This window comes from Lithobates pipiens, unplaced genomic scaffold, assembly GCF_037356315.1.
Source record: "Lithobates pipiens isolate NorthernLeopardFrog02 unplaced genomic scaffold, aLitPip1_a1.2 Scaffold_19, whole genome shotgun sequence".
In the NCBI taxonomy this organism is placed as follows: domain Eukaryota; kingdom Metazoa; phylum Chordata; class Amphibia; order Anura; family Ranidae; genus Lithobates; species Lithobates pipiens.
The window spans coordinates 421,306,200-421,323,993 of NW_027507764.1; the positions used below are offsets into that span (position 1 = coordinate 421,306,200).

The 17,794-nt window shown below is 44.6% G+C and overlaps 1 protein-coding gene across 4 annotated transcripts in view; it reads left to right on the forward strand.

Moving 5' to 3' along the window:
* RBBP8 (RB binding protein 8, endonuclease) overlaps positions 1-9,929 on the forward strand; it is a 150,167-nt gene extending 140,238 nt beyond the window's left edge. For 3 of the 4 annotated variants that reach the window (XM_077492565.1, XM_077492566.1, XM_077492567.1), the window contains exons 15-19: positions 1,049-1,174; positions 2,887-2,959; positions 3,558-3,654; positions 8,795-8,936; positions 9,074-9,929. In XM_077492565.1, coding sequence (XP_077348691.1) covers positions 1,049-1,174; positions 2,887-2,959; positions 3,558-3,654; positions 8,795-8,936; positions 9,074-9,171 — 536 coding nt within the window. In that variant the 3' untranslated portion in view covers positions 9,172-9,929. The remainder of the gene's footprint in view (positions 1-1,048; positions 1,175-2,886; positions 2,960-3,557; positions 3,655-8,794; positions 8,937-9,073) is intronic. The other variant, XM_077492568.1, reaches the window with a different exon arrangement.
* Positions 9,930-17,794: the final 7,865 nt, after the last annotated feature.

Below are 17,794 nucleotides of genomic sequence, written 5' to 3' on the forward strand. Positions count from 1 at the left end.
AAATGGTCCGGGGCTTAAGTGGTTAAGGGCTTTTTTGGCCCATGTTTATTGATGTAAAATAAAAACAGTCCATCCAGGATTCCCACACAGGGGTTTCTTCCACAAAACAATCATGAAATAAATGGAAAATACCGAGCCACCTGACTCTCTGGTCAGCACTGCTGTTCAGGTGTTGACCTCGGTCCTCTTGATCCTGTAACTGTGTCCCTGTTTGGTGCCCACACTGTACCTCTGGTGACACTCTTGGAGCTTCCTGGCTTACCATATTGCCACACGGCTGCTTCAGGCCTGTAGCCTAGGCCTTAGGTCGGCTCCTTAGAACAAAAGGGTTTCCTTGAGTTAAGCTCTCTCCTGGGTTACTCCTGATCAGCGCCTTGCTGCTCTGTCACAAAGTACATCTGCCTCCTGCAGACATGCATGCTCTGGCTGCACCCATGCAGTCTGACTCCTGCAGAGGAATGGGAGTCCACTTCCTGTCTGTCTGGTGGGGCTCTGAGCCATAGCCAGGTCACAACTAAAAATCCCAGCACACAGCTGTGCAATCAGCGTGCCTTTCTCTCCAAAATCTGGGGTAAACCAGAAATATTCCAGGTAGCACAGGGACCCAATGCCACAAAATATATATATAATAGTAAAAATCCTCACCACAGATGCTGGCTTGTTAAACATGGGAGGAGTCTTGGACACTGACAGTGTGGGGAAATTGGACATCTCTTCTCTTAATCCAACATTTTGGAGCTTCAGGGAAATTTGGTTGTCTGCAATGCTGGAGGGTCATTCCATTTGCATTTGTTTTCAGTCAGACAGCGCCACAGCAGTAGCATACATCAGTAATCAGGGTGGAACCAGAAGTCTGGTTGCAGAAAAGATGTGCTGTGACATGCCGGGAATAGGAAGGGTTATACCAGATTGGTCACTGTTTTTTGTTTGCTAGTATTTAAATCCTTCTGTAGGCAGCAGTATAACCAATCTATCTCTGAATTCCTGTATCCTTCAAGAAATGTTTTTTATGGTAAATACAAAAATCTATTTTCTCTTACCTCACCAGCAGTAGCCGAAGAATGTAAAGGCCATGACAGCTTTACAGAAATGTTTGAAAAGACAGAGTATGAGGAATATGTTTCCTATGCTCAGGAATCCAGCCCTTCCCAGAGACTGGATGTAAAGGAAGAAGGTAATGTTTTTACACTGCCAAAGGTCGGCACTAACACAGACTTTTTTTTTTTGCTACTGTAGGTACTATAAATTAAGCCCAATTACTACACACTCGTGACTTGACACCTACCGTATATACTCGAGTATAGGCCGACCCGAATATAAGCCGAGGCCCCCAATTTACCCCCAAAAAAACTGGCAAACTTATTGACTCGTGTATAAGCCGAGGGTGAGACATGCCTGTCCATCCCTGTGTGTGTGTCCGTCCATCCCTGTGTGTCCGTCCATCCCTGTGTGTCCGTCCATCCCTGTGTGTCCGTCCATCCCTGTGTGTCCGTCCATCCATCCCTGTGTGTGTGTGTGTCCATCCATCCATCCATCCCTGTGTGTGTGTGTCTCCATCCATCCATCCATCCATCCCTGTGTGTGTGTGTCTCCATCCATCCATCCATCCCTGTGTGTGTCTCCATCCATCCACCCATCCCTGTGTGTGTCTCCATCCATCCACCCATCCCTGTGTGTGTGTGTATCCATGTGTGTGTGTGTGTGTGTGTGTCCAGCCTACCTTTGTCCCGAGCCTCCGTCCCGTGCCTTGCCTCCTTGCCTCCGTTCCGTCCCGTGCCTTGCCTCCGTTCCGTTCCGTCCCGTGCCGTGCCGTGCCTTGCCGTCGTGTCGTGCCTTGCCTTGCCTCCGTCCCGTCCCGTCCCGTGCCGTGCCGTGCCTTGCCTTGCCTTGCCTCCGTCCCGTGCCCTCTTCGGCGGCCATTGTAAAATTCAAAAGCCGCGCCTCCTCCTTCGCCTGTGATAGGCGGAACACTGAATTTCCCAGCAGCCTGTGTTCCGCCTATCACTGACGTCGTATCATCCTCGTCCGTAGTACGAGGATGATACGATGTCCGTGATAGGCGGAACACAGGCTGCTGGGAAATTCAGTGTTCCGCCTATCACAGGCGAAGGCGGAGCCGGAGGCGCGGCTTTTGAATAGAATGGCCGCTGTCTGTCTGCTCGACACGCTGATCGAGCGGGCAGACAGCGATGACTCGAGTATAAGCCGAGGGGGGCACTTTCAGCCTCAAAAAAGAGGCTGAAAATATCGGCTTATACTCGAGTATATACGGTAGTTTGTCAGAGTTTAACATTTTAATTCCATGCTCAGTAATTTTTCTGCATCTGTGTCCACATACAAAAAGTGCATGGTTTGCTGTTTGGCAAAAGGAGGCAACCCAAACATAGGCTTTCTTCTATCGGGAATATGTGGATAGATTTTGGTCCCCCATTTCAGGTTTCCATGTGACAGTTGTGTGCTAAGTTGACCATAGATTTGACCTTTGCATCTTCTGATATGGTCATTTTTGTCTGTATCAGGCAACCATACCCATGGTACCTGCAGGCAACCTTGAATTATTGGACATCTTTGAAAAACTTTTCCAGATAAGCTGGAGCTGGCTGTTGGTGCTTCCTGTCTCAGTAGACAAAAACGTGTATGCTTAGTTGACCAAAGCATACATGTTTTATAGAGCAGCCAAAAACTGGCTTTACTAGAAAAATTATACATTCATGTTCCTGACTGCTGTCCTGTGTGGTCACCTTAAATCATACTGAATATACAGAAACTCACATTTTTCCAAAACCCTTTAAATAGCAGGCATCTGGCAATGGAAAATGATGTGTAAGGTGATAAACTGCATTAGTATCAATGGAAATATTGTAATAATGTTTATTGTATTTGTAGAGAATCAAGCAAAAGGAATGATTTACCAGAAACAGAAGGCATATGTGGAGCCTTATGCGCAAACCAGTGAAAGGTAACCTTTCCACTAAGCTAGGTCAATTTAACTGCATCTGGAATAGGAAGGTATTTGACCTAATATAGTTGCTAGCTTTACAATGTTTGTCATTTTTTATTTCCCAGTAGTAGTGATATCTTTCAATGCCCATGTCCTACTAACCTTTGGCACTCCTGTAAGGTCTATGATTAAGCTGAACATAAATGCCCTTATCCTTCTCCCATTATGATGCTCTGAGAAAAATCAGCTCATAACAGATAACAGATTTTCCAGCTTGTGATTCTCCCCCCTTTTCATTGTGAAGTAGTAATATTAATACGCACCCCTTCACTCCAGTGGTGAGTTATGTGTTTACATAGGCTGTTTCCGGGGCCGTTGGGATTAAACAGATCCTTGCCCATTGTTTTTATGCAAGTGAAAATACCACTCTGACAATGGACTGTATATGTGAATAAAAACTGAGAATGGCATTATCTATGGAAGTTTTTTGTGCTTTACTGCTGTACACAAATCTGTTGGAAATGCATAATATGTATGTGCTATATTTCTATTGTATAATTTGCAATAAATTGCCTGCTGCTGTTGGATTTTAAATATTTTCTTGCTTAATCTTTAGAAAAAAGCCTACTGTGGATTTTCCTCATATTGAGGTTGTGCGAAACAAGGAGGAAAGGAGAAAACTGCTTGGCCATACTTGTAAGGAATGTGAGATGGTAGGTAGCAGATCACTGGCAAGGGGAGGCTGCGTGACCTGTTGGAATATTTAGATGCTTTTTTTTGGTGAACAGTGTCCAGGAAAAATATCTTATTGACTAAAAAACATTCCTGAATGTTAGATGCCCCTTCCATTCTACAGATCATGGCTGAATACCAAAGATACCTACCACTTCCTGGCTGTATGCAGAGAAACCACAGGTCAATCAGACACTGAGCTGTCTTCGCAAATGCATTAAGCTCACCACAGTTCTGAAGAATAGACACAAGGAGCCAGACATGTGAACTGGTACTGCTGTGCAGAGGAGTAGGAAAGTATCAGAGGAATCCTGCATCCTCACAAATAGTATAGCAGAACAAATCCTCCAATGTGCAGCTCTGTTTCCTGACTAGAGATCATTTTGGATAATTTGTCACACATGTCTAGACAACAAATATATTTGAGAGACTCTGGTCACAAAAGTAACATTTTTACACAATAAGGATATTTACACAGGAGAGCTAATTGCAGTGTGTCCAGTTTTTTTTTTTTTCTAAATCAGAACTTCAGGCAGATAATAAAAATACTATTTTTTTTCTTTTTTTTCCCCCGATGAAACAAATGTATTTTAAATCTTAACTCCTAAGTATATAAATGTATCTTGATATTAAACTCCAATATTCCCCTGTATGTTTGCACACAAACTGGGAAGAATGATCAGTACTGGGGGCCAGTCGATCTCTTTTGCATGTGATGACAGCAGGAGAGAGCAGAAGGATGGCCTCTATGTACTGAAGATACATTTTCCTTTCACCAAGCATGTGTGTTTTAAACCCAAACTTTAACTGAGCTGTTTTGCTGCTACGGCAGTGTTCAAGAATCTGGTTGTGCTGTTTAGCAGACATTCCTGAATCTCAAAATGGACTCCATAAAATAACCAAACTTTTGACAGGAAAAACGGTTCTCATTTAGTATGTGTATTAAAGCGGGGCTCCACCCTAAAGTGGAACTTCCGCTCATCGGAACCCTCCCTCCTCCGGCGCCACAATTGGTACCTTTCAAGGGGGAGGGGGGTGCAGATACCTGTACAGTACAGGTATTTGCACCCACTTCCAGCATAAATATCCGCAGAATCTGCGGATATTTACGGTACTTCCTGCGGGTCCCCCGCTGTCCGCTGGGAAACGCACGGATCCCAGGGACAGCGGGGACCATCCTTATTGCGCAGCGCGATTCGCGCATGCGCAGTAGGGAACTGGGAAGTGAAGCCGCAAAGCTCCACTTCCTGATTCCCATACCCAAGATGGCGGTGGCAGCACCCGAGAGGCGATCGAGAGATCGGCTTCGGGTGCCGACATCGTGGGCGCGCTGGGCAGGTAAGTGTCCTTATTTTAAAAGTCAGCAGCTGCAGTATTTGTAGCCTTTAAAAAAAGAAAAAAGGCCGGACTCCCGCTTTAAGTTGCTTGCCCTGAGTTCAACTTCAACTGTTTACTGATCTAGTAGCAGTGATGATTTTTAACCTAGATAAGACATTTCTTCTCTTAATTTTTCTGCTTCAGGCTTTTTTTCCATTGAAACTCTTGGCTAGATATAGAATTTTGGGGTTTTTTTGAAGCCAAAAGAAAATAACTTTTTTTTTTTACGTTTTGTTTTTTTTAAGAAAAAAGAGTTTTCGGAAAAAGGTAAAGAAATAAAATTCGGTTTGGAGCAGTTTTATAAATTTAAATCATTTTGATTTCCATGTGCCATTTTATCTATAAATGAAGGGAATTGTGTGTTTTTGTGAGGTAGTGGTTTGTAACACTTCCTTATTTGAAGATGCTGGTGAAGAAACACTTTGTGATGATCCAAAATCAGTAGAAAGAGTGTTTCTGGAATAAGAACTCTGGAGGGAAAAGCTACTTGCACTTTCATTATGGTCCCCCTCATTTAATTCTTTAGTATTCTATATTCTAGTACTCTATAGTACTCTATATTCTAGTATTCTATATTCTAGTACTTGTTAATGTCTTTAGGGCAGGGATATGCAATTAGTGGACCTCCAGCTGTTGCAAAACTACAAGTCCCATCATGCCTCTGCCTCTGGGTGGCATGCTTGTGGCTGTCAGAGTCTTGCTATGCCTCATGGGACTTGTAGTTCTGCAACAGCTGGAGGTCCGCTAATTGCATATCCCTGCTTTAGGGCATCACTGGCATGCCAGGATGTGTCTTGTCGACCTTGTTGCGGTTGGAAGAGAATATTTCTTCTCACAATATTTTCAAAATACAGCTTTTCCTCTTAGCAGAAATTGAATTGTGGAAATGTTTCCAAACTCTAGATGTTGGTCTCGCCATTTTACTGAAAGGAAAAGAAAAAACCTGATTAGTGACCAGAGTATTGGTAAACATTATGCTGTGATGTTGGAGAACATTAATAGGAATCATTTCAAGGTTTAAAAAAGATAGGCTAACCCTCTCACATGTCAATTAGGGTTTGAGAGGACAGAATCGTCTACAGCAGGGATAGGCAACCACGGCCCTCCAGCTGTGGTGACATTGCAAGACCCTGACAATCAGAGACATGACTCCTAGAGGCAGAGGCATGATGGGATTTTTAGTTTAACCACAGCTGCAGTGCAGAGGTTGCCTACAACTGATCTACAGTATCCCAACAATCTCCCTCCCACCTCTAGGAGATACAAGATGGGACCCAGAAACTAAACTGCAGCGCCCCATAATATTTCACTTGCATTGAGAACTACACTGTTACTTGAATTGTACTCCAGGATTTGCTTGTCTTTAGCTGAGCCTGAGAGAACGTGCAGTCATTTTAAGACTTTACATAGTCTCAGAAATATTTAATTAAGGTCTTTGTCATATAGTTTGAATACAATGTCATAAATTCATTATTTATCATTTTAAAAGAACAGATTCTCCACTTCTTTTTTTTTTTGTGTGCAATTTTCCCTGCAATAAAAAAAAGTGCTTTTGGACACAGCAGTGGATCGAGTTCGGACTTAGGTAAGTATCAGGGGGCTGGGGGGAGCTGCACACAACAGAGAATGCATGGAGGCAAAAAAAATTCTACATTTACAAGCACTTTATTTTAGACTAATGATTTTTTCCCCCCAGAATTGTTGATATCCAGTCTCTTCAGGATATGAGATCATTTCCATGTCCAGCCATTTTCAGATGCTGTCATCTCATGTGTATGGTTATTTTTACTAGAGTAAAAAAATATATATATATATTTATGGACAAAAGCTGTTAAAAAAACCATACCACAGACGTTTCACTGGACTCTTGCAACTGCTGAGATGCTTCTCTCATTAGGTCAGCTTTTAACCTTGGTGTCCAGTTATATTGATTTTATTTTTGGCTCAGGCACGCTTTGTGTTAACATAACTCGTAAAGCACGAAAACAAAAAAAATCTAGTAAACTGCAGCCTATTAGTCCCTAGATATGGTGGTTGCAGTTGTTTATTTTTTTAGTATTAGTGCATATTCTGCTAGTACAGAAAAACTACCTTCTGACCCTATCAGAAATCTTGTCACTTTCTTTAGAGTGAACTGAACTCTAAAACACTGTTATTAACCACTTCCGCCCCAGAAGGATTTACCCCCTTCCTGACCAGAACACTTTTTGCAATATGGCACTAGGTCGCTTTAACTCACAATCGCGCACCCAAACAAAATTGTCCTTTTTTCCACAAATAGTGCTTCCTTTTGGTGGTATTTGATCACCTCTGCGGTTTTTATTTTTTTTTCACTATAAACAAAAAAAGAGCGACGATTATGGTGAAAAAAAGGAATATTTTTTACTTATTGCTACAATAAATATCCCCAAATATATACCGTATATTAAAAAAAACAAATGTCTTTCTCAATTTAGGGCGATATGTATTCTTCTACATATTTTTTGCCCAAAAAAATTTCAATAAGCGTATATTGATTTGTTTACGCAAAAGTTATAGTGTCTACAAAATAGGGGATAGATTTATGGCATTTTTTTATTTTGTCAATGGGGGCGTTCTGCGATTTTTATCGTGGCTGTGACATTATGGCAGACACTTTTGACACTATTTTGGGACTATTGTCATTTATACAGCGATCAGTGCTTTAAAATTTACGTAATTTGTGATTACTGTGTAAATTACACTGGCAGGGAAGGGGTTAAACACTAGGGGGCGATCAAGGGGTTAAGTGTGTCCTAGGGAGTGATTCTAACTGGGGGGGGGGGGGTTGCCTCACTAGAACGTGACAGAGATCACTGCTCCCGATGACAGGGAGCAGTAGATCTGCCATGTTCTAGGCAGAACAGGGAAATGCCTTGTTTACAAAGGCATCTCCCCGTTCTGCCACACCATGACACAATCGTGTGCCCCCGGAGGACATAGAGTCCGCGTGACCCACGGGTATGGTCAAAGAGTACGCGGTGGGCACACAATGGCGCAATTTAAAGGGGACGCACGTACCTGTACGTCCATTTGGCCAGCCGTGCCATTGTGCCGACCGTATATCCTTGTGCTCTGGTCGGCATGTGGTTAACGTGACTAATTTCTGTGAACTATGAAGCCACGTCCTTTATATAATGAAGAGGAGTATAGTGAGAGGTGTCAGTAGGTCAAATCAGGATAGCAGTCTGGGTAACCACAATGCGTTGAGTAAGCGTTGTCACCCTATGATAGGAAGTGTGTTATTGGAAGAAAAAACAAGTTAAAAATAGGAGAAGGAAAATAAGCTGATACAGCCACCACATCTGACTTGTAAGCTACAATATATTAACTCTTTGCATTTGAGTTTTGATTTGCTTTAATTCATCAATTAAGTTAAAAAGCTCTGTAAAAAAAAAAATCCCCTTTTGTAGATCACATGGCTTAGTTCCTGCCTATTTAGGAACAAAAAACATGACTGTGTGAATTTTGCTTAGTTTTGATAATTCTTATGAGGACTGTAGTTCTTTTTATATTCACAAATTAAAACATTCAGCATTATCTTGAAAAGCTTCAAATGAAGATTAGGGTTCCCTTTAGAAGGTCCTTGTAACTATGATCAAGTAGGACTAGTACTTTTCACGTTTGAAGTATGGGGTAATTGCTTATGAAGTTAAAAACTTAGAACTTTATTTATATGAGAAGCTATAATTCTGGACCTGATGTTTTTGTAATTTGCATCACCAGTATTATGCAGACCTCCCAGAAGAAGAACGAGCTAAGAAACTGGCCAGCTGCTCCCGCCACCGGTTCCGCTACATCCCTCCAAATACTCCAGAAAATTTTTGGGAAGTGGGCTTTCCTTCAACTCAGACCTGCAAAGACCGAGGTGAGATGTTCTTTACACCATCTACATGCTGCACCAGAATATTATTCTGTTATCCATTGCCAAGCTTACCTCTAATAGCAAGCTTATTTTCTCAACTAAAGCTAAACAAATAACAAAACTTTGCCTTTTTTCCAAAGGTTACATAAAAGAGGAAATGTCACCCTGTCAGCGACCACGAAGACGACTTCCCTACAATGCAATATTTTCTACCAAAGGCAAAGAGCAGAAGACTTAAAACCACACTCATTCACTTATTACTTATAAGGAAGAAGTCGGGAAAGAAATATGGGGACTGCCATTGCTGAATTGTTTTTTAAGGGGCACGTCATGGATATGTCCTCCTTATTCTGTCTTCACAGTTTCATGAGTCCTATGACCTAGAACAAGAGTTCATACCAGGTGTGCCAAAACCTCACTGGTTGCAGGCTTGTTCGGGTTAGTAAGGATATGAGTTAGGGCTCTGAAGCATGTTCCTTCAAAAACAAATCGACTCATTATCCTGAAAAGTTCCCTTTAAATTTGTTCTTTCAAAATAACTCTGCTCTGTTTCCATTAATAGTGCTGTAGCTGAATTTGCGTTTGCCATTTTAGAGAGTGGGACCTGTAGAGTCATTTAGACTTGATAAGCCTATATGCTATATGGATACATATACTGTATACTTGGGAAGCTCATCATACAGGAATCCTGTTGATATGCTGTTAACTGTCTGTCTTAGTTCAGCTTACTCAGTGGGTCATGTAGTCAGGGAACCTTTAACTTCTGCCAATGTCTCTACTGCTTTCTACCTGATACAGAGTGTTAGAGTAATGGTTTATTCTGTCAGAACAAAGTGTCTGCAGTTGTATTTAATATGTATATTTTTACATTTTCTATGTGAATGTTCATGTTTTAGCACCTTTTTTTTATTTTTATTTGTAGGGTGCTGTGTTTGCACTGGATAATTAAAATACACACAGCATATGTAATTGGTAATAAAAGAAATGTGAACCCTATTTTGAGACATATTTTTCCTTCTGAATACTTTTTTGTTTTTCCTAGTGTTCAAGCATATGGGCATTTGTGTTGCGTATTTATTTAACCGCATGCCGACCAGCCTCCGCAGTTGTACTGCGGCAGCATGGCTCAGCTGCGCGAACCGCCGTTATGCTACGTTTGTACCATAAACAGCCACTGGGAGGGGGCACGGTCTCGATCACCGCCGGGCTCCCGCGATCGTTCGGGACACACAGAGAACTGGGAGTTGTGTGTTTAAACACACAGTTTCCAGTTCTCTGAGCAGTGAACTGACAGATCGTCTGTTCATACAGAGTATGAACAGTGATCTGTTAGTTTCCCTGCACAGTCCCATCCCCCTTCAGTTAGAACATATACTAGGATATATATGAACCCCTTCACTGCCCCCTAGTGTTAACCCCTTCACTGCCAGTGAAATTTTTACAGTAATCAATGCAATCAGTGCGATTAAATGGCATAAAACTATCCCCTATTTTGTAGACTCTATAACTTTTGCGCAAACCAATCAATATACGCTTATTGCGATTTTTTTTTTAACAAAAATATGTAGAAGAATACGTATCGGCTTAAACTGAGGAAAAAATGTTTTTATATATTTTTGGGGATATTTATTATAGCAAAAAGTTAAAAATAATGCGTTTTTTTTTTTTTAAATTGTTGCTCTTTTTTTGTTTATAGCGCAAAAATAAAAAACGCAAAGGTGATCAAATACCACCAAAAGAGCTCTATTTGTGGGAAAAAAAGGACACAAATTTTGTTTGGGAGCCACGTTGCATGGCCGTGCAATTGTCAATTAAAGCGATGCAGTGCCGAATCGCAAAAAGTGGTCTGCTCTTTGGCCAGCCAAATGGTCCGGCTTAAGTGGTTAAACCACCATCAGGAATAGATGGTGAGGGAAAAAATTGTGCCCAGCCCTGTTAAGCCAACCGACATTGCCCTAAATGAAAACATGAATCACGCTTACAATTTTCCATAGTTCTGTTGTAACCAGTTCCTCTCCTTGTTGATGTGCCCAGAATCGTTTGGATTAAAAGCCCCTTTAGACCTTTGAATGCAGTAAAATGTTACTGTATGTGTTCTTATATAGGCTTACATGGGCTAATGCACAATGGGGGAGGTACATTCAAGAATATAAATTTCTTAACTGTACATCACAGGACACAGGGGACTTCATATTCACAGCTGGCTTGGGTTATGCTGCCACCTTCAAATGAATGGACACTGGCCAAAAAAGCAGTAATCCCTGCCCTGGTGAAGCTCCTTCCAGTTCAGCAAAGCTTCAATCTTTAGGTACTGTCCTTAGGTGATGGATGTGTCTACACATGTATCTTTTTACGTGCCTATTCCTAACACCCCTGATGGGGCAGAGAAGGGCTTCATCTGGATTAGACGCTATGGTCAGTAAGCCAAGAAGGACTGCACCTGGCCCCTGCATGCAAGAGCATGGTTGACACTGGATCCTGCAGGCAGGTATCGCCAGAGTACAAAGTAACAGGTGTACTGGCTGGCAGATTATCTCTGAATCCTTGCCCTTATCTGATATTTTTACTTTCTCAGGGGCACAATCCTGTGCTTCCTTTGTGTCAAGAGGGAAATTTTGTGCAGCAATTTAATCTCAATTGAGATCAAATCTGAGGGGTTCTCACTGGCTTAGAACACCTAAGGCTCAAATGTAGGCATTTTCTTTTTCATGGAGGATTTGTTGTTTTGAGGGACATCCTCAAGATAAGGAAGCCATTTAGGATCAGAAATTCTCTATAGACAAGTCCTCACAGGAGGTATCGTAGGAGTGTCTGAGACACTGAAGACCGCTTCCTAATCCCAAATATTTTACAAATCCCCCACCAGGGGCAAAACCTTTCTTCATGATTCAGCAGTCGACATTTGAGAAAATCCACCTGTTGATTTTTCACACCACGATGGAGAGGGCCAGAACAGTGATCAGGTCCACTTCTCCCTGAATGGCACGACTTCTTGTCCTGCCTTAATGGTGTTACACCTGGAAGGGAATTCCTCACATTTCTTTCTTTCCCAGTGTCTAGAAGTTGTCATGAATATGAAGACCCCCCCCCCCCCCCCCCCCCCGTGAAGAAACGCAAGAATTATAATGGTTTAATTTGACATTATACATTTCATGGTTCAGTTGAGACCACACGCAAATGTGACAGATTCAAGGCATGTCATGAATGATAACTGCTTTGGGAAGCAAAACCTTGATATTAGTTTCACGTTTAGAGATATTTTTTTTTCCTATAAAGTTTTGAGTTTCATTGCACATAGTTACATATAGTTGTTCAAAATTTAAGTTTCATTGCCACAAACCATGGGATTAGTCACAATATTTCTTAAAGCAACCAGTAATTGTAAAATTAAGAATATGACACATGAAAATACTCTGTAAAGCTGGCAACCTGGATGTAGCTGCTTTATATGTCACTATCGTAGATTAGAAAACCTTTGTGCCATGGTATTGCTCAGAGCGGCCCCATACCACCTCTTCTGTGATCCCCCCCATAGACACTGTCTGCTCTTCCTTTTTCTCTGAGTGCCCCATAGCAAGCTGTCCATAAATGCAGACAGTGTGGCTTGTCCCTACTTCCTCCTCGCTGGATTTGATTGACAGCAGCAGGAGTCGATGCCCTGTGATTACAGGAAAAGAGATGTAGCTACATAGCGTGCTGGATCAAAAGAGGAACCAGGTAAGTATTTAAGGGGGCTGGGGGAGCTGATCATGGAAGTATTTTTACCTTAATGCAGAGAATGCATTAAGGTAAAACGCCTTATGCATTTTAGAACCAAATTTAAAATTCTTATGAGCTTGTGAAACGTTTGTTTTCTCTTACGTTCACCGACTGACGAAGCTCCTTTCTTAGACCATTGGGTTGTTACGCCACCTTCAGGAGAGGACTAGCCAGAACATGTTAACATGTTATAATAAAACTAGAACTTTCTAGTTCCGCCCAAGGGGCGGTCCCTTAGGTAACAACCCCTCAGCCTGCTACTTCAGCCTCCGTTTTTTTCTGCCTAGTGAAGGAGAAGGACCTAGGAACCCTGCGGGCCCATTGGTCCATGGATTTTTCTGCAGAAGTTTTACTTTTTGCACAAGTTTAAAGATCCTGTGATCTGCTATCAACAGCCGGCTGGGTGACAGGCTCAATAATCTTATCCTTGTATTCTCCCCAGCCTGGCCAGCCAGTGTGTGCAGACCAGAGCTCCACACTGGGACGGCGACGACATGCGCCAGCTCCAGGGGTGGCCGGCAGGAGTAATGCCCCGGGGCACACATATGACCGGGCTACTGATGTCTGTGTCAGTGTTCCAGGCCAGCAGCCACCCCGTACTGATCGGAGAGTTGGTCTGTGATGGAATGTCTCCCAGCTCTTCAGGACTGGTGAGTACAGCTCTCCCTGCCTCGGTGGGGCTGAACCAGCTGGGCATTCCCTGGGAGGTTGATTCGGGGGTCCCTCCCCTCCTCTCTGTCCCCATCTTCTCTCCCCCCCCCCCCCCTTTCCCGGTGGGGGATGCTGCATGGGCTGCTGAACGGTGTGTGCCATAGACAGGGGCTCTCACCTGGGGGGACTGCGCTGGATAGCGGTGCCCTGGATGTGTGTAGGTCTCTCCCCTCAGGTGAAAAGAGAAGTAGAGCAGCACCACTCTGAGAGTAGTATGTCTATTAAAACATGGCTTTATTTATAATTTAAAAGATGTGCACTCACATTTGAGTAGATAAAAACAGGCATAATAGATCTCCGTGGCCGTCCTCCGCTATCATCCGGTGTGTCTTGCTGGGCTGTAGTAGGGGATCAGACCCCGGCCGCTTCCGGTGGTGACTGTCCCTCCGGGGTATTTGTGTCCTACAATGAGCACGTCAGCAGGTGGAGAACGTCAGCAGTTTGAGATCGAGGGGCGTGGCTACAGCGCTCGCTTTCGGAGCATGCGTGCGCCTTCATCAGGCATCTCTCCCCTGAGGTGTCTGGAGGCTGTCTGCTGATCGCTGTAGCGTTGTTTCACCAGCATTTCTCTGCCTGTTTTTTCACTGTCCCTCATGGCATACAGTACTCGTGGCCATTTTTGGTGTGACAGGGAGCAGCATGCTCTGTCTCTATTTTCCTGTAGTCCGGCAGCCATTTTCTCTGAGATTATGTCCTTTATACTGGACACTCAGCGGCCATTTTCTTGAAGCCTGAGCACGTTTTTCAGCTTCAGCGCTATTCAGAACAGTTCAGCACAGCGCAGTTTGATCTCTTATGCATCTGGGAGCTGACACAGGCACACCTAGCTGGACGCCGCAGAACTCGTCAGGGTGGTGAGTCCTGCAGGAAGAGCCCCTCAGCCAGCAGCAGTTAGGAGGGTGGGACCATCACTGTCCTAAGTCCCCAACAGGTGGCAGACAGGGTAGGGTAAGCATGGCTTCAGAAACTGGTGTTTCTTCTCCCGAAATCCAGGCAATTGCAACCAGTTCACCTGCAGACAGTGCAGTGCCTCTGGGCGCTTTGTCGGCGGTCCTTAATTCGTTCATTACCAAGATGGAGGCGGTGCGTAAAGGTGGTAAAAAATGGCCCCTGCCCCCCGTCCTCCGGGGAGAGCTCTGACGCAGACTCGGGCCCTGCTGTGGCTGGTGACCCCTGTTCTGTCGTTTCAGACAGCGCCGACCAGGACCGATTGGACAGTGAGGATGAGTCGCCATTCGGGTCCATGCGTGACAAAGCGTTTGTTGGAGCACTTATCACAGCTTGTGCGTGATACCTTGAAAATTCAGGAGCCAGCAGATCCCACTGCTGATGTAGCGGTCCCTTTTGGGTCCCGTAAGCCAGCCCGTACACCCAAGGTGTTCCCATATCTGACTTATTTAGATAAGTTCATATACAAGGAATGGGGTCGATCGCAACGGACCTTTTCGGTCCCCAAATACATGGCGGTGCGTTACCCCTTTGAGAAGAGCCTTCTCAAAAAGTGGTCGGCTCCTCCGGTCATGGACCCCCCAGTATCCAGGTTAAAGTAACCATGATCCCGGTAGAGGGGACTCCTGCCTTTAAGGACCCCATGAACAGGAAGGCAGAGGCAGTGGCTCGTTCCTTGTTTACGGTTGTGGGGTCAACAGTGCGACCAGTACTGGCATCCGCACTTGTGTCTCAGACATTTACTGAGTGGGCAAAACTTTTGCACCACGAATTGGGGGAGCAACAGGCTTCTGTCTGCGTGGAGCTAGCGGACCAGTTAGTGCAAGGCCTTAAGTAAGTTTGTGACGCAGCCCTGGATACCCTTCCTCTGTTATACAGGGCTTCAGTGTCAGCAGTGGTGCTGAGGCGCCTCATTTGGCTGAAATGCTGGTCTGCTGACCAGGCATTTAAGAAAGCCCTGACGGATCTTCCCTTCCTTGGCGAACGGCTCTTTGGAGCCTCATTAGATGATATTATTAATAGTGCCACAGGTAGTAAGAGTACACTACTCCCACAGGCGAGGAAGGCTAAGGAGCCACGCCGTAGGTAAGGGCCCTCATTTTCTGCTCTCAAACTGCTTTTTTGTCCGCCCGGGGCTTCGGCTAAGCTTCCCCAGCCCAACAGGACGACTTCTGAAGGACAAAAGCGTCCCTGGAACCGCAAGCCTGCGAGCAAAAGTGCTACCGCATGAAGGTTTGCCCCCGCCCACAACACGGGTGGGGGGGTTGCCTTCCGGAGTTTGCAGCCCGGTGGGTCTCTCGGCTATCCGACCAATAGGTCTGCGATCTGATTTCCTTAGGCTACAAGACAGAGTTCCTCTCTTGGCCACAAAACAGATTCTTCCCCTCCAGCATACCCATACTCCCGGCTTGCCGGTAGACCCTATTGAGGGCAGTAAGGGACCTGCTGAGTCGCGGGGTGATAGTACCTGTTCCGGAGTCGGAAAGATTCCAGGAGTTCTACTCCAATCTGTAGTCCCCAAAAAGGAAGGGGTACGTCCAATCTTGGACCTAAAAGCCCTCAATTACTTTGTAAAAGTACAGAGGTTCAGAATGGAATCAGTTCGCTCAGTAGTAGCTGCACTCCGTCAAGGGGACTCCCTGGCATCTTTGGACATCCAGGATGCGTACCTGCACATACCCATATGCCTTCGGCATCAGAGGTTTCTGCGATTTGCAGTTGGGGAAGCCCACTACCAGTTTGTGGCTCTCCCCTTTGGTTTGGCATCAACCCCCCGAATCTTACAAAGGTATTGGCTCCTCTTCTGGCATTGCTGCTACAACACGGGATCGCGATCGTGGGTTACCTAGACAATCTCCTCCTGAGAGCATCTTCCGCCTCAGAGTTAGAGGAGGATGTGGTGATCACTATGCAGATCCTGCAGGAATTTGGGTGGCTGTTGAACCTAAAAAATTTGGTGATTGTACCGACTCAGCGTCTGGAGTACCTAGACTTACTGCTGGACTCCATGAAAGTGAGAGTTTCTCCCTTCAGATAAGCTGCAGACTCTCAGAGCCGCGGTAAAACTGCTGATGAACTGCAGGTAGTCATTGCTACGCTTCTGCAAGCGAGTCCTGGGACTCATGGTGGCCTCCTTCGAGGCAGTACCGTATGCCCAGTTTCACACCAGAGTCTTGCAGAAGGAGATTTTGACAAAGTGGGACAAATCTCCGTTGTCCCTGGATTGGCAGATTCAGGTATTCCCTGCTCAGGTGGCTGAGGTCCCCAGTACTTTTGTCCGGAAAGTCGTTCCTACCTCTGAAATGGACAAGGATCACAATGGACATCAGCCTAACTGGCTGGGGTGGAGTAATGGGAGTTCAGTTGACCCAGGGCCTCTGGTCGGTGGAGGAATCCAAGTTGCCGATCAATATGCTTGAGCTGAGAGCGATCAGGCTGTGTCGCGTTACATGGTCGATAAGACTTCGAGGGCGTCCGATCTGTTTCTACAGCAAGGAGTAGACCAGAAATTGGCTTTAAGCACCATTAAGGGACAAATATCAGCTTTGGCTGTCTTTTTTCAGCAACCCCTGGCGTCTCATTCTCTAGTGAGCACTTTTGTTCAGGGGGTCCGACGTGTAGTTCCACAGGTGCGTCCACCGTTATACCCGTGGGATCTGAACCTGGTGTTATCGGCGCTTCAAAAAACGCCATTTGAAAATATCAGAGAGATCACTCTGTTGAACCTTTCCTAGAAAGTGGTCTTTCTAGAGGCCATTACTTCGGCCAGGAGGGTTTCGGAACTGGCTGCCTTGTCTTGCAAGTCGGCCTATCTGGTTATCCACAAGGATAAGGTGGTGTTGCGTCTGCAACCTTCTTTTCTGCCAAAGGTGGTTTCGGCGTTCCACATCAATGAAGACATTGTGTTACCATCTGTGTCTTAAACCGACACATCCTAAGGAGGCGTCCCTCCATTCCCTGGACATGGTTCGGGCTCGGAGGGGTATTTGTCTGCTACGTGGCTGGGCGTTAGGACTGCAAGCATACACAGGGTGCTGTGAAGAGGCCTTGCAGCTTATGCATGCGTTTGAAAATGTGTTCTAACTAAACCCCTTTTTTAATGCGGACTGTTGGACAGGTTAATTTGGTCAGTTGGCAGACTGGTTGGTAAGTTGAGCTATGGTATGTTCTGTTTTTGTTTTTCATGTGTCTGTGACCGTATTTTGAAACTTAGAAAGAGGGATGTGTGGTGGATTAAACGGTTACAGTCCCTGAGCCCAAACGGAATGAATAAAGATTATGATATGTATTTGTTTCTTTGATATATGGGGTATGATGTGGTTTGGATTGGTGTGACTAGTGTAGTTCCTTAATAAAACTCTAATATCTAATAATTTTTTTTCCCCTGTAGGAATTGGTGGGAGCAGTACTACTATTTGCTATATCTGGAAACTATTGAAGAA